The sequence below is a fragment of the Physeter macrocephalus genome, chromosome 19 (assembly GCF_002837175.3).
Source record: "Physeter macrocephalus isolate SW-GA chromosome 19, ASM283717v5, whole genome shotgun sequence".
Classification (NCBI taxonomy): Eukaryota; Metazoa; Chordata; class Mammalia; order Artiodactyla; family Physeteridae; genus Physeter; species Physeter macrocephalus.
In genome coordinates, this window is record NC_041232.1 from 49,968,216 (window position 1) to 49,994,521 (window position 26,306).

Below are 26,306 nucleotides of genomic sequence, written 5' to 3' on the forward strand. Positions count from 1 at the left end.
CCTGCAGGTGGCTGCTTGGGGCCTCAGTCACTGGACCCCTTCTCAGCCCAGGGTCTCACCCTCTAGTTGGGGTGGGGTTGGCTCCACTCATTCTGAGGTCTCTCCAGCAGGGTACAAACCAGGAGTCCCAAAGTAGAGGTCAGGATGTGCTGGACCTGGTGGGGGGACACTCCTGAGGCCCCAAAGGGGAGAGACTGGGGCAGAGGTGGGGGGGGCCCTTGCTGTGGGACTTGACTTCCAGACGGTGGCTTGGCTGTGGCAGAAATGGGGCTGTTCTTGGGACCAGAGCCTCTGTCCACCCCGCCCCCAGGGGAACCTCACCCAGGACCTTCTGCAGGGGTTCACACCTGTCCTCCAAGCCTTTCCTTACACCTTCCCCCTCCCCTCCCCCTGAACTGCACCTCAGGTCAGGGGTCATCTAGAGTAACACCATTTTTTAAAACCTTGTTTCTTACTGTCATGGTATCATTTCAGATGAATCTTCAGTGTGCTGTGGCCACCCTCCGCCCTTTGGCCTTATGTTTCTTATACCCCCTCCTGCCTGGGACAGGGGCTTCCTAGCAGAACCCTGAGGGGTTTCTGTTCACCCAGAAGCTTTTGTCGAGTGAGTCGTTTATTGCCTCTCAAGATTGGAAAATGGAAACTTCTGTATATTGAATTTTCCTAAAGCGGGGCCATTTCATCTGCTGCTCACAAAATTGCCTACCTAGAGCATGGGACTAAATAGCTAGAAAAGTCTGGACGCGAGAAGCCCAGCATCGGGGGGTCACCAGTGTGGCCATGGGTCTCGGGGGCCCCAGGACCACAAGGTGAGGCCCACACTCCTCAGCCGGTCCCCAACAGACCCTTGAAGGCCTCCCGACAGCACATGGTCTGGGTCTGTTTAGAAATAAAATAATGCTTAGAGGAGAAATGAGGAACTTAATAGGATTTTAAAAGCCACAGGAACTGATGGGGCTACAGATGGTGGAGGGGCTGGGAAGACGGAGTCAGCCCCGGTTTTATGGTGGGGAATGTGGCCTCGGGGAGGTCCTCAGAGCCACGTCCACATGCATCGTGTCCAACCTCATTTGCTGGCCCAGCGGGACTCCGCTGCCACGTGAGCACCGGCTGTGATGAGGGGCACGGACACCCTGGAGATGCTGTTAAACGGACAGGGAGCAGCGAGAGGCTGCAGGAGCCGCTTGGCTAAGTGACCGGCCCTCACCTGCCTCGGTGGAAACGAATGACTCACGGGCTGTTGCACCTGCCCCCAACCCTCCATGCCTTCCTCGCCCTGCCCTTCTGGCCAGAGAGAGACCGAGACAGGAGGGGGAGACTGAACTGGTGGAGAGACGCAGACATGGGCTCCCAGGTCAGCAAAGGGAGGAGAGGGAGGCAGTGGAAGCCTGGGGGTGCGGAACTTCAGCCCCAGGTGGTTCTGCAGGACTTGGAGGGGTACATAAAAGAAGTTCCGGGTTTCCCTGGTGGCGCAGTGGTTGGGAGTCCGCCTGCCGATGCAGGGGACGCGGGTTTGTGCCCCGGTCCGGGAAGATCCCACGTGCCGCGGAGCGGCTGGGCCCGTGAGCCATGGCCGCTGAGCCTGCGTGTCTGGGGCCTGTGCTCCGCAACGGGAGAGGCCACAACAGTGAGAGGCCCGCGTACCGCAAAAAAAAAAAAAAAAAAAAAGGAAGTTCTGTCACTGTCTAGAAGCTTCCGTGCGTGCGTGTGTGTGTGTGTGTGTGTGTGTGTGTGTGTGTGTCTGGGCGGGCGGGGGCGGCGGGGGGGACAGTCCATGGCTGCACCTCAGGGCCTCTCCCCTTGACATCGCCTGAGCCTCCTCCAGGCCCTGCTGCCCTGGGCAGGGTGGGGTGGGGTGGGGGAACCACAGGACTTTATAACGTGGAGCTCAGCCCTCCTGCTGTGTCCACCCTACACCTTTCCGTCCACGATCATCGGGCCTCCGTCCAGGCTCCCCTGTCAGGTTCGGTCTCAGCTGCCCCTTTGCCTCCCTAGCCTGGGCCTGACCAAGGCGCCCTCAGGAAAACACGCCTGATGGGCCAGAGAGGGACTGTGGGAGCCCCTCGTCCGTCCCCATGGTGGGCATGACCGCTTCCCTAGCTCGGGCTCACATGTCTCACACGTTGCTGGAGGCTGGAGCGTGTCTGTGCTCATGTGGTTTGCAGTCTGGGTCCCTGGAGGGGTGAGAGCGTGGCGGCCACCCGAGACGGCTGCTTTCACCCTTGCTCCTGTTGCCTCGGAAGGGCTCCCCGGTGCCTCCCTGCTCCCTCTGAGGGGGCGGCCCCTTGAACCCTGAGTCCCCTCTTTCCCAGGACTCCCTCCCAAGCCGTCTTGGTTTCTAACTTCTCCAACGCCTCAGCCTGACATCTTGCTGCTTTGTTCTGTCATTTCAAGTAGATGAGATACAAACGGGTGGCCCCAGTCTGTGCCCCGCCCCCAGTCACTGGATCCCTGGTGGGGATGTTCGGTTTCACTTCACCAGGAGCGAGTGTGGAATTGGGTGTGTGTCTGTGGGTGCCTTTGTCAGCGCTGAGCGGACAGCGTGTTGGTGGGAAAGGTGTGTGAGTGCCTCCCTCATCCGGGGCCTGGATGAGGCCTGCATCAGATGAAACTTCTGACCTGCAGCTGGCTACTGGGAAGAGGTGGGGGTGGTTTCTGGTGATGGGGCCAGAGGGGGGTGGCTTCCTAGGGCACAGCTCACATCTGCTGCTATGTGGCTGGGACTGGCGGAGGTGGGGTGGGACCAGGCCGACGTCTGCTGTACTGGCCCAGGTCTCAGCCACTCCTTCCCTCCTCAAGGGCTCCTACTTGTTTGCTGACCCTCTTGAGCCCCTTGAGTGGGGGGTGGACCCCAGCCCCGGCCTCCTCCGGTTCAGCCCAGGGAGCCCCCAAGCAGGTTTGCTGCCTGAGGCCAGGCTGCTCAGAGCCTGACTTCCTGAAAGGACCCCCCGCATTCTGGCTGCAGGAGCCTTGCCTGGGTGGGGGAGCTTATCCTGTCTTCAGCCGTAGCACTCATTTGGACTGAGACCAGGGAGGTTGGGGAGGGGGTCAGGGCTACAGGGCAGCACACTGTGGGCACCCACCCAGAGGCTGAGAGTGAAACGGAGAGGCTGAAGGGCCCCTGCAGCTGTGGAGACCCAGTTCAGACGGAGACCGTGAACCAGCTCTTGGGGCGGGTACGTCTGCCTGCTAGGAGGCAAAGGACACAACAGTGCACGCCCAAGAAAGTGTCCTTGCCTCTGAGATGGCCAGGGCAGGTGGGAGGGTGCCCTCTACCTGGTTCCTCTCTATCCCCAGCCTGCCTCACTCCCCTGGTGAATGAACTGGCTTGCTTATTTGGGGGTGAATCTGAGTTGATATACGACTTGCTCCAGCAAGTTCTGTGGGGTTAACAGGATCCTCCTTGCAGAGGGATGGGTCCTGGGGAAGTTCTTTCCCCTTTGGTTTTCTTTCCCCACCTAGCTGGAGCCCTGGCTCTTGGTGGTGGTATCAGGGGCTGTCTCCTCTCTTCCTGCCCAGGGATGTTACAGCTGTGATGCCCTCTCTTTGCCTGGTCCTCCACGGGGTCAGTGGCTCCTGCTTCTGATGGAGACAAGCACAACCCTTTGGCCTTGTGTTCAGGGTCCCATTTTCACTTTGGGCCCTCACTGTCTCCTGTCAAGTCTACACCTCTTGGTCCAGTTTTCACCTCCTCCAGGAAGCCCTCCCTGCTTGCTCCAGGCCACAGTGGGTTCTCTCTTCTCTGACCCCTGCCGTCCTGGTCTCTCATGTCTTATGGGTAGGTCCGGGAGCTTCTCGTCCAGGCTGGCCCTGCCTCCCTCACCTGGGACCCTGTTCCTCTCCCCTCATTTACCTTGCGAATAGCCCTAGAGGCATGACAAATGCCTGCAGCACCTTCTCACTGTCCCCTGAGTCCGAAAGACTATCCTAGGAGTCAGAGTAATGCAGAGCACCTGGGTGCTGGTTACTGACAGGCAGGGCTTTGAATTCTGGCTCTGCCACTACCTAGCTGTGTGACCTGAAACAAGTTACTTAGCCTCTCTGTGCCTTGGTTTGTACCTTTAAGTGGGGCCAATAACTTCCACCTCCCCAAGTTTTTGTATGGATTAAACGTATATGTTTAAAGTCCCAGCCCTCGAGAATTCCCTGGCGGTCTGGTGGTTAAAGACTCTGCGCTCTCACTGCTGAGGGCCTGGGTTCAATCCCTGATTGGGGAACTTAAGGTCCCACAGGCTGCGTGGTGTGACCAAATCAAATCAAATCAAATCCCAGCCCTCAGTGGGTGCTCTGTAAATAGCAGCTTTCCTGGATAGTGAGATCTCCCATCCCTGGGTGAGGGGGTGGAGGCCCAGAGAAGCAGTGTTTGGGCCAGAGCTCATTGTGGACAAAGATGGGACTAGAACCCAGGACCAGAACAAGAGCTGCCATCCTGTACTCTTCCTGGGGAGCTCCAGCCAAGCACCTAGCCTGTGTAATCCGGGATGAGGAGAGCCGGGGCGGGGGCAGACCCACCTCTCCCTCTGGGGCCACTTCCTCTTCCTGCCCCTCCTTTTTCCTCCCAGCTGTGCCCCCAAGTCTTCCCAGCTCCCTGCCACCTTCCCCTCTATCCACTCTCTCCCAGGCCTCATCCTACTTCTGCACCTTTCCCTTCACCTTTCTGGGCTCTTCCTTTCCCATCGTGTTCCTCCCCCGCCCCTTCCACTCCCACCCCTGCCTTCCATACCCTTCTCCTGTTCCCATTTCTTTCATCTTTTTAAATGTTCACCTCGCCCCCATCCCCTCCCCCCACCGAAGAAGTATTTAATGGATACTAAATTATTTTAAACTTTCTTTTTTTTTCTCAAATAGCTTGGTGATGATGCTGACTCAGGATCACCTCCCTGTTTAATACTGAATATGCAATTAATAGATAGATGTTTAGGTTTGGCTCTCTTTTCCCCCCTTTCTACTGCAGGAAGAATAAAAAAGCTGATAAATCTGGTTTGGGGCAAGTGTCAGCGCAGGAGATATATGGGAGAAAGGAGATGAGGTTAGCAACTTGAAGTCGGAGAGTTACTGCCTCCAAGGCCAGTGAGGGGAGAAACGGTTTGCATTAGAGCGCAGCGCGGCCTCGCTGGCAGCAGGCTTCCCAGCACCCTGCTCCCGTCCTGGATTAAACTAGGCCTTCTTCATGCCACCCCAACTTCTCCAGGTGTGGAATATCCCCTCCTTCAAGGCAGCTCAGGTGCCACGTCCTCTGAGGTCTCTGGCTGCCCCCACCTCGGGGACCCCTCCTCTGGGACCGCAGGTGCCACCTACCGTCCGAGCTCCCTCCCCACCAAAGCCAGGGGTCTCTGCTGCCTCCTGGCCCTGCCACACGGACGGGGCGTTGCCGGTGAGTCACTGCCTGACAGGTGACCTGGGGGCCAGGTCCTGCTGGTCCTTTCTCCCGGAGACAGTCTCTGGGAGAGGCCCTGCCTCTGCCGCGTGTCACCGAGGGCACCTGCGTGAGGCCAGACCTCACGCCTCTCTCCGCCAGGGCAGGGGGCCTGGCCCTGGGTGTTTGAGGAGCCTCTGTGTGCAGAGAAAACCGAGTAACTGGACCGCCAGGAGAGGGGCAGGAGTCAGCGTGACCCAGGTGTGGTCTGCAGCACGAGCCCTTCACACCTGAACCAATTTTACTCTTCAACCAACCTGCCCCCATGATCGGGGTCCTCGGGATGGGGAGCTCTCAGAGGGCCACAGGGAGGCGCGCCTGTGCCCTGGGGCACGGGGCCCCTTCGGGCAGCTGGGCTTGTTGGGTGGGATTCGAGGCCTGGGTCAGGAGGGCCCCAGAGCCATAGAGGCCTTGTGCCAGGGTGGAGGCCCTGTTGGGGTCCAGAGGGCAGAGGCCTGTGCTGGAGGGACCACAGGTCCCAGGGGTGGGCAGGCCACCTGTGGCCACACTACAGTTTCCTCAGGACAAGAACCTTGGCTCTGAATTTGCAAATAGCTTTTGCCTATTTTTTCGCTCTTAATTTCCTGGAAAATTGGCGGTGGGGAGAAGGGGAGGGAGAGAGAAGTTCCTCAGCGCCAGGTTGAACTGAGATGAGAGTGAGTGTTCAGGCCTAGTCAGGGAGAGCCCAGGGGCAGAGGGCACTGGCTTGGGCATGGTGTGGGCATGGACACCCGGGCCAGAAGCCTGGAGGGTGGGCGCTCGGCAGAGGAGCCAGAGCCTGGCCTGGTCGAGCCTCTGTGTGCAGTGGGGTGGCGGGGGGAGGCCCCCGCTGGTGGACGGAACAGAGCCTCCCCTTGGGGCACAGAGGCCTGAGTCCGGGGTTGAGGCTCTGTCCTCCTGCTCTGTCCCCTTCCAGACATCTGCCTGTCCACCTGTATGTAGGTCCAGGATCTTGACTTCGGCAGCCCCACCCCCCAGTGGGCAGCCCCCCTCAGATTCACCCACTCTGGCCTGAGCCTTCCCAGGGCAGGACTGAAACACATTTCCTCCCTCCCAGCCTGGCACCCTTTCAACTAGTCCAGTCCCATCCCAATGGGGTTTTCCTTGGTGACTCAGAGGTGGGCCTACCCTTTTGGGTGTCTTAAAGGGAGCAGTGGGGTGCCCAGGACATCCTACTTGTTTACTCATGGGAAGGAAGGAACCCCAGAATACGGCAGATCCCAATTCTCCCCCATCCTCTTTACTCTGTCCCCACATCCGTCACCCAGGGCTCCAAAGCCCTGTCCCAACCGTGGGCCATGAGGTCCCCGGGGGGCAGGAGGAGGCGGCAGGGAGTTGCTGCAATGCTGCATCAGGGGGAGGGAAGGGGGGAGGGAAGGAAAGGAGGGAGGGGGAGGGGCAGAGACAAGTGGGCCCTCACGTGAAGGGGGCTGGCGCAGGCAGCTACTACCTCCTCGGCTCTCGCTGTCCGCTGGCTTCACCTGGATCGGCCGGTTCATCTGCAACAGAGCACAGGGGGGCAGTGTTAGAGCAGACACACCTGCACCCGAAGCTACGCAGGTGTTCACGGGGACATAGCGCACGGACCACACCACCGACACATACACCCGCGCACCCGCGCAGCTGCAAACGAGCGGGTCTTCACTAAAGCCCCACCCACCTCCCCTCCCCAGTGTGGTCCCCAGGGTCCCCTGATTTTGGGAGGGTTTCAGGATTGGAGGTCTCCAATCCTGAGAGGGACCTCCCGTGGTCCCTCTCCCAGCTTTGAGCAGCTCTTGCTGTGATACTGGAATCTGAGGTGTCCCCTCTCTGGCCCACCCTGGAGACAGATCGCTTTGCTGAAACTAGCAGGTCTCTGGCCGAAGACTAACTGCTGCTCAGGTTGGAGCATGGCAGTGAGTTGTACCCCATCCCTGAAGTGTCCTGCAGACGCTGGCTGTGGGTCCCAGGGGTGCCTGAGGCTCTCGACCACCCAGCTCCTTGTTGGAGCAGAGCTCAGGGCTGGGGCTCCTGACTGCGGCCAGGCTGTATCCTCGGGGTGTATGTGGAGTGGGCACAGCTACTTGTCTCACGTGGTGTCTGGGTGCCAGGACGACACCAGGCACGGCCTGACACCCCCAGCCTTTTAGACGCCGGCCTCTCTGGAGGATGCGTTTCAATGTCTCATTCAGGCCACTAGGGGGCTCTGAACTCCAAGGATCTGGGGCTCCGCAGCCTGTTTTTCATCCTCCGGATGCCGGAGGCATAGGGTGGGCTCTCAGGCCCTGAGGATATTTCAAACAATAAAAATGGTAGGAATCATGCAAATGGAATTGAATTTTATGTCTTTGCCAGTGCTTTTGCTTGTCCTGTACCTCTCTTATCCCTTACTCTATTTGCATTTCTCTCACAAACAAACCCTGAGAGGCAGGCAGCGCAGGTACTAAATGCCCCCATTTTATAGATGGAGAAGCTGAGGCGGGGCCGCCTTGTGGCAAGATGTGCCTGGGAACCTGGGTCCGCCAGGGCTATTTTTGGGCTTTTGTCCTGCACCAGGTGACTTTCCGTTGCCAATTCCCCTTGTGTATGGAGGCTGGACTAGCCAGTCACAAGCTTCCTTCTGGTCTAGGATTCGAAGTGAGTTTTGGTTGCGTCAAGACGATGGGTGGGGGAGTGTGGGTGCCCGTGACTCAGCAAGGTGAAGGTGAGGCCAGGGGAAGGGCAGAGCCGCGCAAGGAAGGACAGAGGCGGGAGGCAGGGCACAGAACAGAGGAAAAGGAAGCACAGGTGGCCCGGGGGGTAAGATAGGATTCTGGGGGGCCAGTCCACTAAGAGGGGGTCCGGGTGCCATTGTTTGCCAGGAGGTCCCCACTCGGCACCCCTTACGGAGCTGAGGGAGATGAAGATACTTGGTATGTACGCTCTGCCTGCGGAGGAAGGTGTGGGTTTACGGGAACCTCCAATTAACAGCGAGAAGGAAGAGGGACATAAGGAAATTTCCAGCTTCATTTCGGGGGTCCTGGCTCCCCCATAGACCACCTCCTTTCCAGTCCTTGAGCGAAGGGTCCAGAAGGCTGAGCTTGCATCTGGCTGTGGGAGAAGGGCTGTACTCTCGGGTTCCCGTTCTGTGTCTTTGAAGACTCCACATCCAGCCCTTCCCTAGGCTGTCCCTCCCTTCTGGAACACCCCTTCCTCCTAGTCTCCCCCAAAGCTGCAATAGTCTCTTACTCCAGAAAGGCCCCACGGCTGACCTGGACCCGGTTCTGGCCATTGTATTCTCCTGGGTATATTTCTATGGCTTTCTTGCTTATGTAATTATTATAATGCTCCAGGGAGGGATTATTGTCTCTCTCTTGCCAATGAAAAGCCAAGCTCGGAGGAGTGGCAGATCCAGGATGCAGCCAGGGTGGGTAGGCACGGTGCTAAACATGATAAGGTGGGTTGGACTTCCTATATTTCATCTCATTTGACCCCAAAGCTGCTCTGAAAGGAGGGGGCCAAGGGAAGATGTCCATCTGGCAAGGGGCAATTGGGCCACCAAATCGAATACAGCCTCCTCAGCCTGGTCCCCCAAATCTGGCCCCCCCTGCCTCTTGCATCATTTCATTCCTCACGACGGGGCACTTTCCTCCCCTATCTGTTTCTTCGGCCTGTGAGCTCTTTTCCCATACCCCCACCAGCCTCTGGCCCTTGACCCTGAAGCCTTCCTGGTACTCCAGGCGGAAGGGTCCTGCAGGAATTCTCCCTTTTCCATATAGAATGTACAGTCAAGTTGGGAATTGAGTTGCAAGGGGGGCACCGCACCGCTACACCTACAGGAGCACGAACAGCTGCTACAAAATTATATTGTTGGATTATCATCACTTCCCCTAGGATGTGTGCAAATAGATAATCTTTAACCAAGGAAATGGAGTTTCAGAGAGGTTAAGAAACTAGCTTGAGGTCACACAGGTGGTAAACGGTGATCAAGATGAACCCAGGACTCTTAACACCAGCCTACATGTTCGGGAGATTCTGGGAACCAGACGTGACAGGCTTAGGAAAGGTCCAGGAAAGTTCAAAACAGAGTGTGGGGAAGGGGGTGAGTGGTGGGCTGATTCAGGCTTCCCTGGTAAGGAGTGGGGCGTGAGGAGGGGCAGGCAGAGGAGTGTGAACCAGGCTCAGCTGGGCTCTGCTGCTGTGGAGACCAGGGAAGGAGGAGGCCGCAGAGGAGGCGCCATCCCTGGGGCCAGAGCAGGCCCAGGCCAACCCCGAATGCTTAGAGGCAATGCTGGGAGGAAGGGCAGGGACCCTGGGAGGACGCCTCCCCTGGCACCTTGTTTCTGAGTCCCACGGCAAAGCTCTATGGAGAGCAGAGGGGGTGAGTCCTATGGATGGACAAGGGCTGGGGTAGAACTCTTTCTGTTATAATGGGACCCATTTTCCATGGTAAATTAAACAAGGCAAATGGAATCTGCCTGTGCATGGAGCCTTCCACCCTGGGGCATGTCACCCTCAGGCAGCCAGCCACTGTCCCGCTGTCCTTGACACCTGGGCACTCGTGAATGCTCTGCCCCAGGCTCACGGACTAAGGCCTGATTCCCCTCAGTTCCACCCCCCACCCCCCAGCAAGCCCTCCCTGAGCAGGCCAGCCCTGGACGGTGCTCCCAGACCTCCTCCATCACTGGGCTCCTGGCAGTGGGGACCCGGGGGCTCATCTAGCCTCCCACCTGCCCGCAGCCATAGTCTGGGCACCCACAATGGAGCAGAATTGACCTGGTTCCCATGGACCTGTGGCTCCTGGGGTCATATTTCATGTCTTATTATTATCTAGGGATGGTCAGAGTCCATACAGCCTTTGCAGGGCTGTCAGGGTGGTGCCAGGATAGATGGAGAGAGAAAGAAATCCCGTGCTTTCTTAATTCTCAGCAGAAATAAAGTGTCAGGCTCAGCTGGGAAGATTTCTTAGGTAGAGCAGGCTCCGTACAGATGCCTCGGGCCTGAAGGGAGATCTCCCTCCTTCGGCCCGCGTTTCTCTTCCCTGTTCCAGACTCCAGCCCCATCTAGCCTCGCCCTGGCCTGCTAACGTCCTGGGGAGAAGACCACGCCGCGGAGATGGGCAGTGAGGCAGGAACGGTGAAGAAGGGGAGAGAGGATACTGGTAGGAAGGCGGGAGGGCCAGTTGCCATCTCCTTGCCCGTCTTCTAACTTTGACTGTGGCCTCAGGACCTCTTGGCCACATGAGCCCCAGGGCATCCCCTGCAGGTGAATGTCGAGGATGCTGGGGCCTATTTCTTTGTGCCTTTCCTTTAACCCATCCCTTGCTCCTCTGTCCAGCCATCCCGTCCCTCTCAGCCACTGTATTATCCTTCTGGGAGGGCCTGGGCCTGGGCCTAGGCCTGGGGGCTGGGTCATCAGCATCCCCATGTTCCCCTGTGGCCTTCAGCCCCGGTTGTGCCTCCAGGTGCCTGAGCTGGGCCGCCTTCCCTGGGTCAGGGACAGCTCCCTGAAGCCACCCTCAGGCTTCTGGGGTCAGCCCTCTGGGGACATCACTAACTTCCTTTGTCATCGACTGTGTTCCTGCTTCCAGCCCCGGGGGCCCCTCACGGGGAGCGAGTGGTCCTGGCCTAGGACTGGGGCCCTCTCTGCTCCCTGCTGCAGCCAGTGGTGGGTGGCGGGGCCTCCTTCCCTCCCAGGCCCTGCCTCCCCTCCTCCTCCCCATCTCTGCCACTTTTTGCATAAACACATACCCATGCATTAAACAAGACATTCCATTAATTTCTTCATCATCATAACTTAAGCTGGGACATACCCTTTAAATATTCATTCAGCTATGAAAACTGGGCATTAAAATTTTAATAATGTCAAGCTCATTTGAACTGGGTTCCTTGGGGACGATTACGATACAATTAGAATAAATACAATGATTGATCTGGTCCAAAGGCTCCACCTGTCCGTCCAGCGTGGCTTCCCGCATAAGGAGAGGCCTGTGGCAGACAGACAGACTGATGGACAGGCCAGCTGGCTCTTTCTTGACTCCCTCTCTCCCTCCCAACACCCCCTCCCATCTCTGCTACGGGGGCCACGTCTCCCTCCCATAGGGGTCTGCGGATCTCTGCTGCCCGCTGTGGGCCAGGGTGCAGGGCCGTCCCTCCGCATCTGGGAAGCTGGCCCTGATTAACCCTCGTGGTTCCAGTTACCGCTTTCCTCGTCCTCCTGGTACAACCTGGGCTGTGCCCCTGGGCTTGTTCCTGTGTGAGAGCCATTCCCTTGTCTGTGTGTCTCTTCACCCCGGCCCTGCGAGGGGCTCGCTGAGGCTGGAATGAAACCCCACCAGAGCAGGCCCAGCCTGCGGAGGGGGCCCCTGGTCCCTGAGCGCCCACATGTGTTCGGCCACCAGACCAGAGAGGGACCGTCTTCACTTGGCTTCCCTTCTGCTGCAATCACCTTCCTGAGGGCTGGCATGGAGGTTTTGGGGGGTGGCTGAGCCCCCTCTGTCCCTCACTGCCTGGCACCTGCCTAAGCCAGTGCCAGGGTGAGCCCTGGGGACGTCTGGAACTCGCCCCTGCTTCTCTGGGGACAGCCCTTGCTGCCCGCAGGATCACTTGGGGCCCTTGCCCCTGGAGCTGGGTCTCCCTCCACCTGTCTTCTCAGGACCCGAAGCCCCCTGCTTCACACCGGGCCCCAGTGAGCTGACCCAGAGCTGTCTCAGAAAGAGGCTGGGAAATTCCCTGTCACTCCTCAAAGGCCATCCAAACACTCCTCTTCCTCAAAAGACTTCCTGCCCTTCCAATAAGACTTCCTTGGTTATCTCTTAGCCCCCCAGCCACACATGGCCCTATACCACTCTTTCTCTCTCTCTCTCAGTGTGTATGTGTGTGTGTGTGTGTGTGTGTGTGTGCACGTGCGTGCGCGTACACGTGCAAATGACTGCGACAGAGAGACACTTGTTTCTCAAGCAAGAGCAGGGACCTGATTTCCTACTCACAGACCCCCAGGCCCTAACCCAGGACTGAGCTCCCCTGGAGTATGTGTGTGTGTGTGTGTGTGTGTGTGTGTGTGTGTGCACACATGCACCCATGCTCACGCTTGAGTAGTACTTGTGTGACATCACAGACATCATGAAACAGTTCATTCAGGTTGGGTGTTGGGATTAACTGAGATGACGGAGGAAACTAGTGCAGTGCTCCCAACAAACGTCAGCTTCCATGTTGTTTTCCAGTCTTTGACCCAGAAATGCCTCAGGAAGGTCTGGACCAATGCCCTGCACGGGGCTGGGGAGGGGGAGGGGGAGGACAGTTGGGGTGGCAGGGTTACTGGCGTGGCCCGTGGAGATGGCCAGCGTGCTCTCCAGCCGGCAGCTGAGCCCCCAGATGTACTTCCAGGGTGGGTGTCCAAACCTCAAAGCCGAGGGTCCTTTCTGGCTCCTTTTGGGATGTGTGGGTGTCTGGTGATACCCCGTTTTCTGCTCACCAGGAGGGCTCGCATCTCCCCAAACCATGCAGTGACCTGGTAATGCTGATCCATCTCCTGTTCGAACCTGCAGTCTGCACTGGAGGCAGCTCTTAGCTCTGTGCGCCCACACATTCCTCAGAGCCTGGCCCCTACTCTTCATCTGCCCTGCTGTTTGTTCTCATCCCCCCAGAGAACTCAGCTTTTATGCTGTCTGCCCCCCACCCCAGCACACACGATGGTCATGGAAATGGTGAAGCAGCAGACCCTGCGTTCTGGACCTGTTGGGACATCTGTGCCCCATCTTCAGTGGCATTGCTGCTCTGGGAAGAGAGACATAATTTGCAGGGCCCCCTGTTCAAAAAGCAAGGAAAAAAGCATCATTAAAGCACTAAAATATAAAGCTTTCCCTTTCTTTCATGGTCTCTATCTTTCTTGACTTGTCATGGTATTATTTTTACCTGCTATTTGATGTTGTTTTAAGTAAAGAAAAATATAAATTTTAAATTATTAGCATGGATTCTACCACTCATCTTTATTTTGTGTGATGCCAGTTTTAAGTGCAAACATCAGAACATTTAACGCCTATGCAGAATCACCAAAATTATACAATTCGTTTTTGTGACTCATGCCTGGAGGGTGCCTTGAGCTGGCCAGAGGAGAGCAATGCAAGCCAGACTCAGGAAGGTTAAGAAGAAAGAGAGGGTCTCCTCAGGCATGGAGACCCTCACAGGTACCCAGAGCCCCGCCCTGCAACATGGGGGGCAGGCTGGGCCTGAGGACTGCTGGGTTCTCTCTTCCACTGACTACAGACTGACCTGGTACAATCCAGCCAAGGGTGGGCCCTGGGAAGTAAAGCCAGACTTCACTTGTGCCCATGGTACCCCCTGACCTAACCCACAGTGGGCAGGTGATCCTCAAGGGTTTTGTAAATGCTGTGCCAGGGATGCATTAGTCAGCTGGGCAAGATGCTCACCCCTGCTAAGACAATGCCTCTGTTGACCAGACAGACATGCCACAGTGCTGCCAGCCTGGGGTACCACAGGGAAAGTGAGCCCCACCCGATCCTCCCTAAACCCCACCCAGGCTGTTGCTGGCTGGCCTAGAAGGCAGAGTGATTGCACGTGGGGACCAGGATGTACACGGATCAGGCAGGCGGTGGGAGGCAAAACCGATCATAAGCAGAGGCCCCAAGCCCCCTACATGGGCTCCTTCATGCCACAGACTTCACTTATGAAACACAAGTTCAAAGATAAAATTTTAAGAATTTCAAGGTGGCAACTGCAGAGCACTAAACCCTAAGCATGGGACCCTTCTGAGTGTGGGGCCCTGTGTGACAGCACAGGGGGCCTGCCCATGAACTTGCCCTGACCATGATGCTCTTCTGGGTCCCCATCATCCTGCAAGCTTATCTCTATCCACCAGCTCCAGGCATCAGACATATCCTTGACCATCAGGTGTTTTCAGGTGGAACTGTGCACAAGCTCCTGAAACAGAGAATGGTACTCAAAGATTTATCTTTTAAAAAAATTTTTTTAAAAATTTATTTATTTTTGGCCACTTTGGGTCTTCCTTGCTGCGCGCGGGCTTTCTCTGGTTGCAGAGAGCGGGGGCTGCTCTTCATTGCGGTGCGTTGACTTCTCGTTGCAGTGGCTTGTCTTGTTGCAGAGCACGGGCTCTAGGCTCTCGGGCTTCAGTAGCTGCAGCACGGGGTCTCAGTAGTTGTGGCGCACGGGCCCAGCCGCTCCGCGGCATGTGGGATCCTCCCGGACCGGGGCACGAACCCGTGTCCCCTACATCGGCAGGCAGACTCTCAACTGCTGAGCCACCAGGGAAGCCCGGCAGGAGGATTCTTAACCATTGCGCCACCAGGGAAGTCCCAAGATTTATCTTTTAAAGGTGAACTTTGGGCAAGTTTGGGAGGATAGACTGAGAATTTCCAGACTTTGGTGTAAAAGGCTGGTGGTGAGGATGCAAGCATCTGATGCAGATAGAGAACTCACTAATGAGAGCGTGGGGACCACAGGTGGGCGGCTCTACAGCGACCCTGCCCTCCACCAGCATTTTGTCTTCATGGCACTTAGCAATTCATAATGAACACATTAATTAATGGAGAAATTGTTTGTTTAAAGCCCCAGGAGGGCAGATTCTGAATCCTGGGCCCTGCTGGATTCCCCGGGCTGTGCACAGTGGGCCCTCAGTAACCTTGGAAGGAAAGGATGAACCCCTGCTGCAGGGGCCCCCCAGTCCCCCAGAGAGAAGGGATCAAAGGGGAATGGCAGAAGCAGCGCCATTATTTGTAGCTTGTTGTAAATACATTGTTTTAACTACCTCCTTAATAAATTGTGTAAGCTTCACTCCATAGAGTGGGGTTAGAGATTCAAGGAACTCCGTTTGCTGTCGTCATAAAGTTTTGACTTAAGGACACCCCAGCAATGACTGCAGAGTGACAGGTGCCTTTGCTGGAGGCACTCCCCCATCACGGGCCAGGCTCCGAGGTGACCCTGGCCAGGCGAGCTGGTGGTGCTGCCCCAGGGCCTGAGGGCGGCTCCCGAGCCTGCTGTGGGTGCAGCACGCTTGCTCCCTTCTCGGCTCAGCCGCCACCCATGCCTCCCTCAGGTCTCAGCATCCCCCTGGCCTTGCAATAAATTAGGGGTCCCTCAAACTCCCCATTCTTTCCTTCATTGCCCTGCCACAATTTGCGACAGTGATAAGCCATTATGGTTCTCCAGGTGTGGATTTATTTGTTTAAAATTTGTCTCCTCTTTACGAGGGAAGGTCCACACCTGTTCTGTTCCCACTGCACACCCAGAGTCGGGCGTGGCACCCGGTACACCGTAGGTGTTCAATAAATGCTCACTGACCAAATGGATGACTGAATCCTCTATTGTGCCTGTCACTGGCATCGTTCCCTCCTGCCTCAGCCACAGTCTGGAGGCAGGAGTGTCCAGAGGCCAGAAGTGGTCACCTGCTGAACAGCCCTATTTCTGGTCCAGAGAGAAAGGCCCTTTAACCCTCCCTCCTCCAGCAAAGTGGCGATGTTGTACCTCCGGATTAGGAAGGGTTTACTGAACCAGTGATCATGGTTTAGAGAGACAGCCAGTGAGTGCAGACCAGACAGAAGAACCTGGAGGTTATTGTTAAAATATGCAAATCCACAGCCCATTGAAATGCAAACCCTTCAGATAAGATTTTTAATAAATCTGGTTCTCCTCCCATTCCCCGCATCCAGGAGGCCATCTGATGCTTGTTGGGTCAGGCATGTAGGCCCTGTCAGCTCTTCACCCCTCTCCTCATTTAGATGGTCCAGCTCGGAGCTGCCCCTGAAGTGGTGGAAGGGGGGTGCCTGCCAGCCAAGGCCCTCTGTTGGTCCCTTGGCAAAACACTTGAGGTCCCCTCTGGATCACCCACAGAGGCATCTCACCCTCATCCTTCCCCTTCTTCACCTTCATCCTCACCTCCTCTCATTGGTCTGAAGGGCAGAGTCCTAAGCCCCTGTGCCCCCCTCCAGCGAGGCTTTGGTATGTGTCCCCCCCAGTCACACCTGTCACTCCGCTAGTCATGGCCTCTAGATTCCTTCAGTCAGCTGCTGTCAAAAGTGGCCCCCAAGGGGATGAAGGAAGGCGGCCGAGAAGCAGCACAGAGGCCTGACTGTCTTAATGACCATCAGGACAGGAGAGTGGGTGGACCTGCATGGCCTCTGCCGTGTGCCTGGATGGAGGACGGGGAGGCATGAGTGAGCGTGGCAGGTGACAGTTATCGAGTCCTTAGCAACTCCAGACCTTGCACTAGCCACACGACTTGGCTCTGTCCTTCCGTCCTCTCTGACACCAGATGAGCCCGGTGAGCAAACTCACGGGGTGGGGAGGAGGTGGAGGGGGTTGGCCGGCAGGCATAACCGCGGACTACGTAGGTGAGTTGAGGGAAGAGCCAGCAGGATGTCACAGAGTGTGAGGAAAGTCTCAGAGTGTGATGTGCAGGCAGGTCGGGTGGAGGCAGGGGGCCTGGTGTGGCCCCTGGAGGGTCTGAGCCTGCGCAGTGGGCAGTGGTGTCCCCTGTCAGTTTTTGGCAGGAACAGCATTCCACTAGGGCCACATTTAGGAGGAGCAAGAGGGCTTGGGGCAGTGGAGCCTGGTCGGGGGTGAACGTTTAGATCAGGAACGGCCAGCACTATCTTGGTATCTGGTCCCCTCCCCGCCTGTAGGCAGGGGAAGCAGGGCACGGGGGCCTCTGCAGCCCGTACATCTTCCATGGTCCAGCCCCACAAACAAGGCCCCAGGCAGTTGCTATGCAACAGGATGCTCTACTCTGCAGTGTCCAGCCAACGGCGGCGGCGCTGACGGAGCCTATTGGTGGGACTGCCTGGGGCGGCCCACTCCCCTTCTCTCTGCTCTCCTCTCTCTCTCCCATCCCTCTCCCGACCTCCACCCTCTCTGCTCTCTGGCATCTAAGTTTACAGAATGCTCTCCCCTCACCCACTGGGTACAAACAAAGGAGGTCCCCCCTTCCCTGGGCCGGTCAAAGGTCTCTTCTGCTTGTTTCCAGAAGGGAGGGGATCCCCAGTTGGCCTTTTAGTTTTCCTCGTCCCCCCATTGCCATGGGGCTGGGATTGGGCCCCATCTGCGTGGGTGGAAGCTTCTCTGGGCTGTGGCAGGTAAGGAGATGGAATCCTGGAGATTGAATAGTGCCGCTGGGCTTAGCCCCTACCTGGCAGTCAGGGCTTCCCAGATCCACGCGGCCAAGGGCAGCCTGTCTCTTTGTCTCCAAACCCCATGTCCTTCTCATCCGCTCCCACCGACGTGCCAGAGCTGCCCTGGCAAGGGTGGGCGGACCCTTGTGGTCCTAATTAAGATCTGCTGCCGTGGAAACGAAGCTCATTAGCCTGCATGGCCAGGCTGGGTCGCTAACCCTCTTCAGGGTAGGGGGTGTGTGATTTTTTTAAAAACAGCAGTGGATAGATAATTCTGGATGAAACGAGTCCTGATTTAGTTGGGAGGCCTGGATTTCAGTCCTAGCTCTGCCACCTCCTTGTGCATGTGAGGTGGGGCAGTTACTTGACCTCTTAGGGTCACATCCCAGAGAGGGTGTGGAGAGCCCCGCGGGAGTGATAGCTCGGGTAATGCTCTTAGCACAGTGCCTGGCACCTAGTAAGTGCTCAAGAAACAAACAACAGCTATGCTCTCCGGCCTTTCCCCTCCCTTCCTCTCCCTGCTCCTCGCCCCCCAAAGCCTCTCCTCCATCTGCCCCGGCTCTGCCCTCGCTGTGCCCTGTTCCCTGGCACAGCAAACCTTCCCTGGGGGGAGCGCACCGTCCAGTCTGCAGAAGGGCCTGGCTGAAAGGCGTTCAAGCCCACCCTTCCTGGACCCCAGCCATGCAGGGTGCCCTCTGCTCTCAGCACAGCAGCAGAACCGATCCCCCAAACGCCCAGCCCCACAGCCCTGCACTTGGCAGGGCCTAGCCACACGCCACCTGGAAGTCCCTTCCTCGTCTTGGGCGCTGGCTCTTCCGTACCTACTCCCACACCACAGTGGGAGCTCCTCCTGCTGCACGGGTGTCCCAGTTCCAGTCTGGCCAGCTCTAGTGACGAGAGGGGATGTGTTTCCAGCCCGAACCCTCCCCCACCTTTCCTCTCACCAGCCCCGGTACCAGAGCTCCACAGGGCAAGGCAAGCCCACCCTCCAAGGCTGCCCTCAGCTACGTGGACCTGAGAACCTGTTTCTTCCATCCCACCATGCGAGCTCACGCCTCCCTAGGGCCCTTGGCTGTGGGGCTCTCCAGCTGGGTGTGACCTTTTCCAGGCCACAGTGGAACCACTGCCTTCTTCATTTAGACTCTGATTCCTCCTAACAAGCCGAGAAGGGGAGTGGGCACCCTGGCCCCGGGGGGGGGCTGGATGGAGACCCTCGTCTATGTGTCCCACAGCCCTCCTGCCCCTCTGCTTCTCCCCATCTCCCTTCAGCCTGCCCCCGAGTCACATGTGCTGAGTCCTCCTCCACCACCTGCCCCACCAGGCTGCCCTGGACCCTGGACCCTGTTGCCAGGCTCAGCCCCCTCCATGAGCAGAAGGGGGCCTTTCCCACCGCCCTCCCCCAACCCGGGGCCCCTCCTCCCTGTCTCTTAGGGCTCAGTCTCCGGCCTGGAGGGACAGTCCCCACACAAGATAAAGGAAAAAACAAAGCCCACACCACATAAATGACAAATCGAGAGGAAATTGCTCTCAATCCCACACCCTAGCCTGACGATGCCAGCCAAGCGCAAGCCTGAGTCATCCTAGAAACAGCACCGACATTGGCTTTTTGGAATTTGTCTCTGGGCTTTAGATTTAATCATTCCTTCTCTCTCCCCACCCTCCCCCCACCGCCTCCCTCTGTCCCTTGCTCTCGGTTTTCTAATATGAGGCTGCACCGCCAGCTCATCCAAGTCTGTTTTCCTGGCATTAATTAACACAGCTCTCCAGCCTCCAACAGGCTAAATGATGAATCAGGTTAAATTCCAGACAACAGCCGCGCACCGCCATCAATTAGCCATCTCCGGGGCAGCTTCATTAATAAGCATAGATCATGGCCCTCCTCCTGGGACGCGCCAGGGTCTCTGGGTCACGGGCACTGCCCACGAGTGTGTCAGGCTTAGGCGTGAGTGTGATCGCGTGTGCGTGGGGGCTGAAGGGCTTGGCGGGGGCGGACACGTGAGTGCGTGTGCGAGGAGGCAGGGGTGCGGAGGGAGCGGGTGACTGGGAGGGTGTGGTGCCTGTGTTGTGGGTGTGTGGTTGTCAGTGCGTGCGTGCGTGCGTGCGTGTGTGTGTGTGTGTGTGCCGTGTGGGCGGTGAGGTGTGTGTGGGTGGGGTGATGGAGTGCACGGGTTCACTCTCCACGCTGCTGTCCCCTCCTTGACTGCACTGTGCCCTCCTCTGCTTGCTGATCCCTGTCCCCTGAACTGCGGGGTGTGGGGGGGCGGGGTTCTCCCAGGTGCCTCTGGGCCCTTACCTCTCCCCTCAGAGACTTTGCCCATCCCCTTCTCTTCAACTTGCGCCCCATGGAGGCGATCCCCAAATCCCCCTCGCCATCCCGACCCTCCTTCGCTTTGCATTCTGGATTCTCTTGGTCTTTGGCCCTTGGCTGTCCCACAGGTACGCGCGACCTCCAAAGCCTGACTCACTCCCTGGGTTGTCTGGCTTTAGGAACATCACTACCGCTGCCCAGGGGCCAGGCTCACACCCTCCAGTACCTTCTGCACCCGCAGGTTGGAATCCAACCCTATTCCAGGAACAGCCTCTAACTGGATTGTCCCCTCCTTTTGCCTCGTCCCACATTCCTTGCAGGAAGCAGGATGATTCTGAACCACGAGCCGCTGGGGGCACCTCAGAGACTCCCCCCTGCCCAGAGGCTAAAGCCCACCTCCTCACAAGGGGACAGGGTCCCCACCCCTCTGGCTGCCTCGACGTCACATGCCTCACTGGGGTGGGGGTGGGAGGCTCCCTGCCAGGTTGTGCGCCCCCTACCGGCCGCGGCAGATATCTGCGGCTCTTCTTTCCTTTGCCCTAAGTGTGCACAGCGCTACCTCCCCTAGACTTGCGGTGGTTCTGAGTCGGTAGCCTCTGTGGGATGAGTGCTCCAGAGCAGTTTCGAAAACCTGATTCAAATCGGGAGGCTGGAGTCACCCTCAGACTCGCGCGTGGGGCACTTTGCTCTGCCCAGAGAGCCGTGGGCCCCGGCGCGCGCGAACGGGGATGGACGTGGCCTCTCGAGGCGGCCACAGCGGATCATCTCCTTAAAGGTTAATTAAGAATCTGAAGCCGGACGGCGTGGTGTGGCTGGTGACGGCGGATGCGGCGTCTCTCCAGACCATTAAACACTAATTAGGTTTGGAAAGTCTATCGAGCTCCCGAGGTCTCATCAAGGCAGGCGCTGGCCCCGGGTGCCCTTCGAAATGCCAGAGCTGTCACCCTTTGACCCCCACGGCTGACCCTCTGGACCGGCCCCGCAACCCCAGGCTTCGGGCGGAGTCCCGCTTCATTTCTCTGCATCTTATTGTGCCTCCCTGGCCCTGGCTGCATCGCTGCTCCCCCTGGCTCTCTGGCCTGCCGGTGTCTGTCCGCCCGTCGGATATCTTCCTTCTTCCTGCATCCTTCTGCACTCACCCGGCAGCATCGCCTCGGTCTCAGTGGCTCGGAGTGCTGATTAGGAAGGGGAATGCAGTGGCCCCTGGTCCCGTGGACAGGAAGCTGACGGTGCATGCAGAGCTGGCCTGGGCCCCAGTGTCCAGAGAGGAGGACGTTGTAGAGAGATGGGGAGACCCACCATCTCGCATCTTGAATCCCATGCCCTCTCTTCGGGATTCACCCCACCATTAGAGCCTGATTTAAGAAAGGGTCCTTCCTGAGATGTCCTGGCCTCAGAGCTTCCCTGGGGCTGGACTCTCTGTGCCCTCACAAAGCCCCTCTCCAGCAGCCTGTTCCCCCAGAGACCTGGCTCCCCTGAGGCTGCTCTATGTCAGGGTCCAGTTTCATTCCCTGCCTCTGAATTCAACAAGTGCAGCCAGGAAGAAGCTACTCCTGAAAGCATTCATTCATTCCTTCACTCATTCCTTCATCCCTCCATTTGATTTAAACCCTGCCTTGTTCTCAGAGGACCTAGGGAGAAAGCGCCCCTTTTAGGACACTCCCTCAGTTACTGCTACCCACCACGCCAACTCCTCAAGATGGCTGGGACTCAGGTGTGGGATCCTTGGACGTCATTTTTCCATCACCCCCCAGCCCCTCGCCGCCACATCTATAGTACAAATGGCTTGTCACCAAGTGAAGGGGTTTTTCACTCAGTGACAGAAGCATGTGTCCAAATCTGCCAAGAAGAAAGATTGCTTCACACATTTCTGGGTCTCCCAGGCCACAGTGCAGAACTCTTGGTTCGGTTCTTCTAGAAAAGTTGTGAAGTAGAAATAAGTTTATCCCCTGCAATGCCTGACTGTATTTTACCCTGACCCCCTGCCCTTGTTAGTGACAAACATGTCTGAAAACCATCACTGTCACCATCACTGCTGTCACAACTGACACCATCACCAGTGTCACCACCTCTATTATTGTCACCATCACCACCACCACCACCAGTGCGTTTTATCAATATGAATAGGATATGGCTTAATTCAAAGGGATATTGCTAATGGTGGAATTCTGAATGCTGGGACAGGCAGGGGACATTTTGGGTGAGGTGGAGCCTTCTGGGGGCCCCTCACACCACGTGGCGTGGGCAGCCCCCTACAGCCTTTCTGTTTGTGTGATGTTATGGGAACAGCACAACTGGCTCTGCCGTGACTAGCTGTGTGACCTTAACTTAGACACTTCACCTCTCTGTGCTCCAGTTTCATGGACTTGAAAATGCAGGATAGAATCCTCTACCTTCACAGGATATGTTGTGAGCAAAACAAGTCCTAGGGGCAAAAGTGTGTGCCCGAAACCCGGCTTGATACAGGTTAATTTGCTTCCTTCCATCTTCCTCTTTAGACAATGCCCTGCACCCCCACTCCCCCCACAGAAGGCAGGGGAAGGAGCTGGACAGTGTCCCCATCATTTGGGCCCCTCCACTCACCTTGGTCCAGTCCCCAGGGTCCCCAACACCCTCTGAGAGGCAGGACTGAAGTGGGCCTGTGGGCACGGGAGGCACAGCCCAATTTCACAAGCATAGAGTATTATGATTGCATTGATTTCCATCATAAATCATATTTCCTATCTTCTGCCTTGCTGTCCCGTGTGCCCCAAGTTAAGCCTTGGTATTTTCTTTAGCCGCTGCCACTGTCGAGCTTGGAGATATTAGGAGAATAATGATAAATTTTACCCTGCAGCCAAGCCACTCCCTCTGTGTGGAGGAGGGGGGCGTTTGTCCCCCAAATGGATCCCTTTATTGGAACGTGGGGACTTCTGCTGGGCTTTGGGAGGGAGCTCACCTGAGCTTGGCTGTGAGGGTCCTTGCACCTGGACATGCGGACACAACAGTGCCCGTGAGTCGAGGAAGTTTTCTTCCTCTGTGTATTTTGTGTGGGCACGTGCTGATGCTCTGGCCAGTTACACTTGGCAGGAGGGAGCGGGGAGGGAGGGCTGTGGGGAGGTCTGCGCTGAGCTTCCCAAGGTGCAGCTGTCCCAGCCTCGGGATTCCCAGTGACTTGGGATTCTGTGGGTCCCGTTGTTTTCCCTGTACAAGGCATCTCACGTTAACCCTCAAGCTGACATCTGGGCTTGCAAGGTGGGTGTCAGCACACATTTTTCTACAAAGCCCGGGATCAGGAAATCCAGTCAACTCGCAGGCTGGGGCATCCTTTCTGACCTCAGAAATGCCACATCTGTTTGGAGGGCGAAGTTGGTTTACGGCTCTCTGAGTTTGGGGGCTTATGCCTCCGCCAGCTAGGCTGGGCTCAGCTCTGACTGAGCTGGGGGTCCCTTAAGAGGGTGACAAAGTTACTGGGTCCTGGATGCAGCATTGTAGCATTTCTCACGAGGCTTTGGGCTGTGCAGCATAGGGTGGGGAGTCCCAGGGGAGCCTACTGGTTCTCTGACTTGGGGGCCTGCCTCAGAGCTGAAAGAGGATTCAGCAGGGATGTGGTCTTGTGGCTGCCCGTTCATTCATTCACCTGCTCATCCATTCAACAAGTGTTCTTGAGCCGAGTGCCCTTTCCTGTCCACCAGCCCCACAGGCCTGAGGGTGGACCTCAGCGCCCACTCCACTGTCTACACCATGGCCTACTGGTCTGAGATCCCTGGGTGGGGGTCTGGTGAGTTTTCTCAGACGGTCGTGCGAAACATGTCTGGTTCTTGAAGAAAGTGCCCCTGCTGATGGAGATGACGGTGACAGTGTATCATACACTCAGAAGATGACGGGTGTCTAATCCCACCAGCCACGAGACACTGACAGCATTTTCACGGCACCCTCCAGTGCTCACGCAGCCCCGGCTTGGATGCCTCCCATGACAGCACCCTCACTCCACCCGTGAGTCTGCTGTCTCTACTAGACGCACTTTCATGGATTTCAAGCTGAAGCCTGAGCAACTGGCAGCTGCTACTCCTTTGCATCTCTTGCCTTCATACAAGAAATGCCTAATTTCTCTTCTTGAGGATAATTGGTCAAAGTAGAGATGATGGTGAGAACCACCTTGGTGGCTAGGGAACAGCACCAGCCTTTGGGACGCCCCGGGGTGGGGTCTCAGTGGGATGTGGTGCGCTAGGAAGCTAGGTGTCAGCAGATCTGACCGTAACATGCAGGAAACTGATCCGTCCGCGTGTGAATGGCCAGCTCTGTGGTGTGGCTGTGCGCTCTGCGGGCTGGGCTCTCCCCCTGGGAAATCAGTAGTCCTGGTGGTCCCAGAGGAGCAGAAGGGGTAGCACCCCCTCACGGCACCAGCTCAGGGTTCTAACTACTGTCCACAGGAAGGGAAGTCTGTGCTATGGGATGCAGACATTCAGGTGGAAATATGCGGGGTGCTCAGACTGGGGACAAGAACATCCATCTGGACCCACATTGTCTGGAAGCACCTTACATGAGGGTGGTAGGGGCAGGGGTGGGGTCATCACACTGTCTCCGAAGGGCTGGAAAGTGGTGGGTGGAGGGTGTCAGGTTGTGGCTGGAGCATCTCCAGCTCCAACAGGGGGCTGGGCCACCTTGCCGCTGGGGGACCGCTACCTGTCCCATGAGAGGGCTCCAGCGGATCCTGGGCTGCGTCTGCACACACGTTCAGTTAGGCCCAACCGCCACTTCGGTTCCTTCTGACACTGAGATTATATGATGATGAAAGAAAGTTGCTCCCAGGAGCCAGAGAGGCTAGGGTTTCCATCGCGGCTCTGTCACGTACTGGCTGCGTGACCTTAAATATCTTCCTTGACGCTGCTGAGCCTCAGTTTCCTCATCCATAAAAAAGGAAATGATAATTCCTACACGTAAAGATTGCTATGAGTATTAAATAAGATAGTCACACCAAGCTGCTAACGATGCTTGCCTCATAGCAGGTACTTATCTCTCTAATGGATTCCTGGGGCCACTAGGCTCAAGATCCTCCTCCTCCAGGAAGTCTGCCTTGATTAATCCCACCCTTTTCTGACTGATTTGGGTCTCCCTGCTAGGATTCACACACTCTTCTTATTTGTGGTCTACCCATAAATGGGTATCTGCAGGCTGCACTGTCTGTGGGGCTTGGTGTGTGTGTGTGTGTGTGTGTCCCAGTCTCCGAGGATGGAGGAGCACTGCAGCTCATCCTAGGTGCCACCTCCAGCTTCTTTCCTCCTTCATCCCCGTCTACCCAGCCGCCTAGAGCCATCCCTGGTTATTCTGTCCTGAGAGGGCTGTGGCCATTTTACATCCATACAGGAATTTAGACCGGGGGAAAATAGTAGTGTGTGCACACACGCACACACACACAGAAGCACGTGGCAGGCTCTCTGCCTCCTCCCGAGTCCTCCTGCTCCCTGCCAGCAGTCCCTGGGGGCCCTCAGGGACAGCAACCTTCTCTGAGTAGCTTCAGCTTGGAGAGTGCAAGGGTTGGGCCCTGCTGGTTCCAGGGGCAGCCTTCACCTCTCGCAGAATAACTGTCACCACTTCTATTTTCTGTTGTGGTGGCCTTGGTGGGAAGGGTCCCTGCCTCACAGGGTGGGGAGGCCTCCAGAAGGGAGCACAGAGCAGGAGTGAGGAGCTGGCCTCCACACCCGCTGCGTTCTGCAGCTGCACTCTGCCCACCCTGCTCGCACTGGAAACGTCCCTCGGCCTCCGCCATCCCGGCAGCCCCACCCTCCCCAGGGAGCACAGGCCAGAGTCCAGGGAAGGGAGGCTGGGGTCCCTGCAGTCAGCTCCTGGTCTTGCAACCGTGGGCGAGTTAATCTCTCTGAATCTCAGTGTCTTCATCTGGGAAATAAAGGGGGGAAAGTAATAACTAGTGTTTGAGCTAGTGTATGTAAAGATGCATGGTGAGTCTCATGGGACAAAACCAATGCAAGAAGCACTATTTACAATAGCCAGGACATGGAAGCAACCTAAGTGTCCATCGGCAGATGAGTAGATAAAGAAGATGTGGCGCATATGGAATATTACTCAGCCATAAAAAGAAACAAAATTGAGTTATTTGTAATGAGGTGGATGGACCTAGAGTCAGTCATACAGAGTGAAGTAAGTCAGAAAGAGAAAAACAAATACCGTATGCTAACACACATATATGGAATCTAAAAATATGGACCTAGAGTCTGTCATACAGAGTGAAGTAAGTCAGAAAGAGAAAAACAAATACCGTATGCTAACACACATATATGGAATCTAAAAAAAAAAAAGAAATGGTTCTGAAGAACCCAGGGGCAGGACAGGAATAAAGATGCTGACGTAGAGAATGGACTTGAGAACACAGGGATTGGGAAGGGTAAGCTGGGACGAAGTGAGAGAGTGGCATGGACATATATACACTACCAAATATAAAATATATAGCCAGTGGGAAGCAGCCGCATAGCACAGGGAGATCA

General features: G+C 56.8%; 1 protein-coding gene across 13 annotated transcripts in view; it reads right to left on the bottom strand.

Annotated features, from left to right (window-relative positions):
• The window catches only part of CELF4 (CUGBP Elav-like family member 4), a 300,157-nt gene that overhangs the window by 67,180 nt on the left and 206,671 nt on the right, over positions 1 to 26,306 (bottom strand). For 7 of the 13 annotated variants that reach the window (XM_024120660.2, XM_024120657.2, XM_024120653.2 and 4 more), the window contains exon 3: positions 6,867 to 6,915. In XM_024120660.2, coding sequence (XP_023976428.1) covers positions 6,867 to 6,915 — 49 coding nt within the window. Of the gene's footprint in view, positions 1 to 6,836; positions 6,916 to 26,306 lie in introns of all 13 variants that reach the window. The other 6 variants (XM_024120654.2, XM_024120672.3, XM_024120655.2 and 3 more) reach the window with 1 other exon arrangement.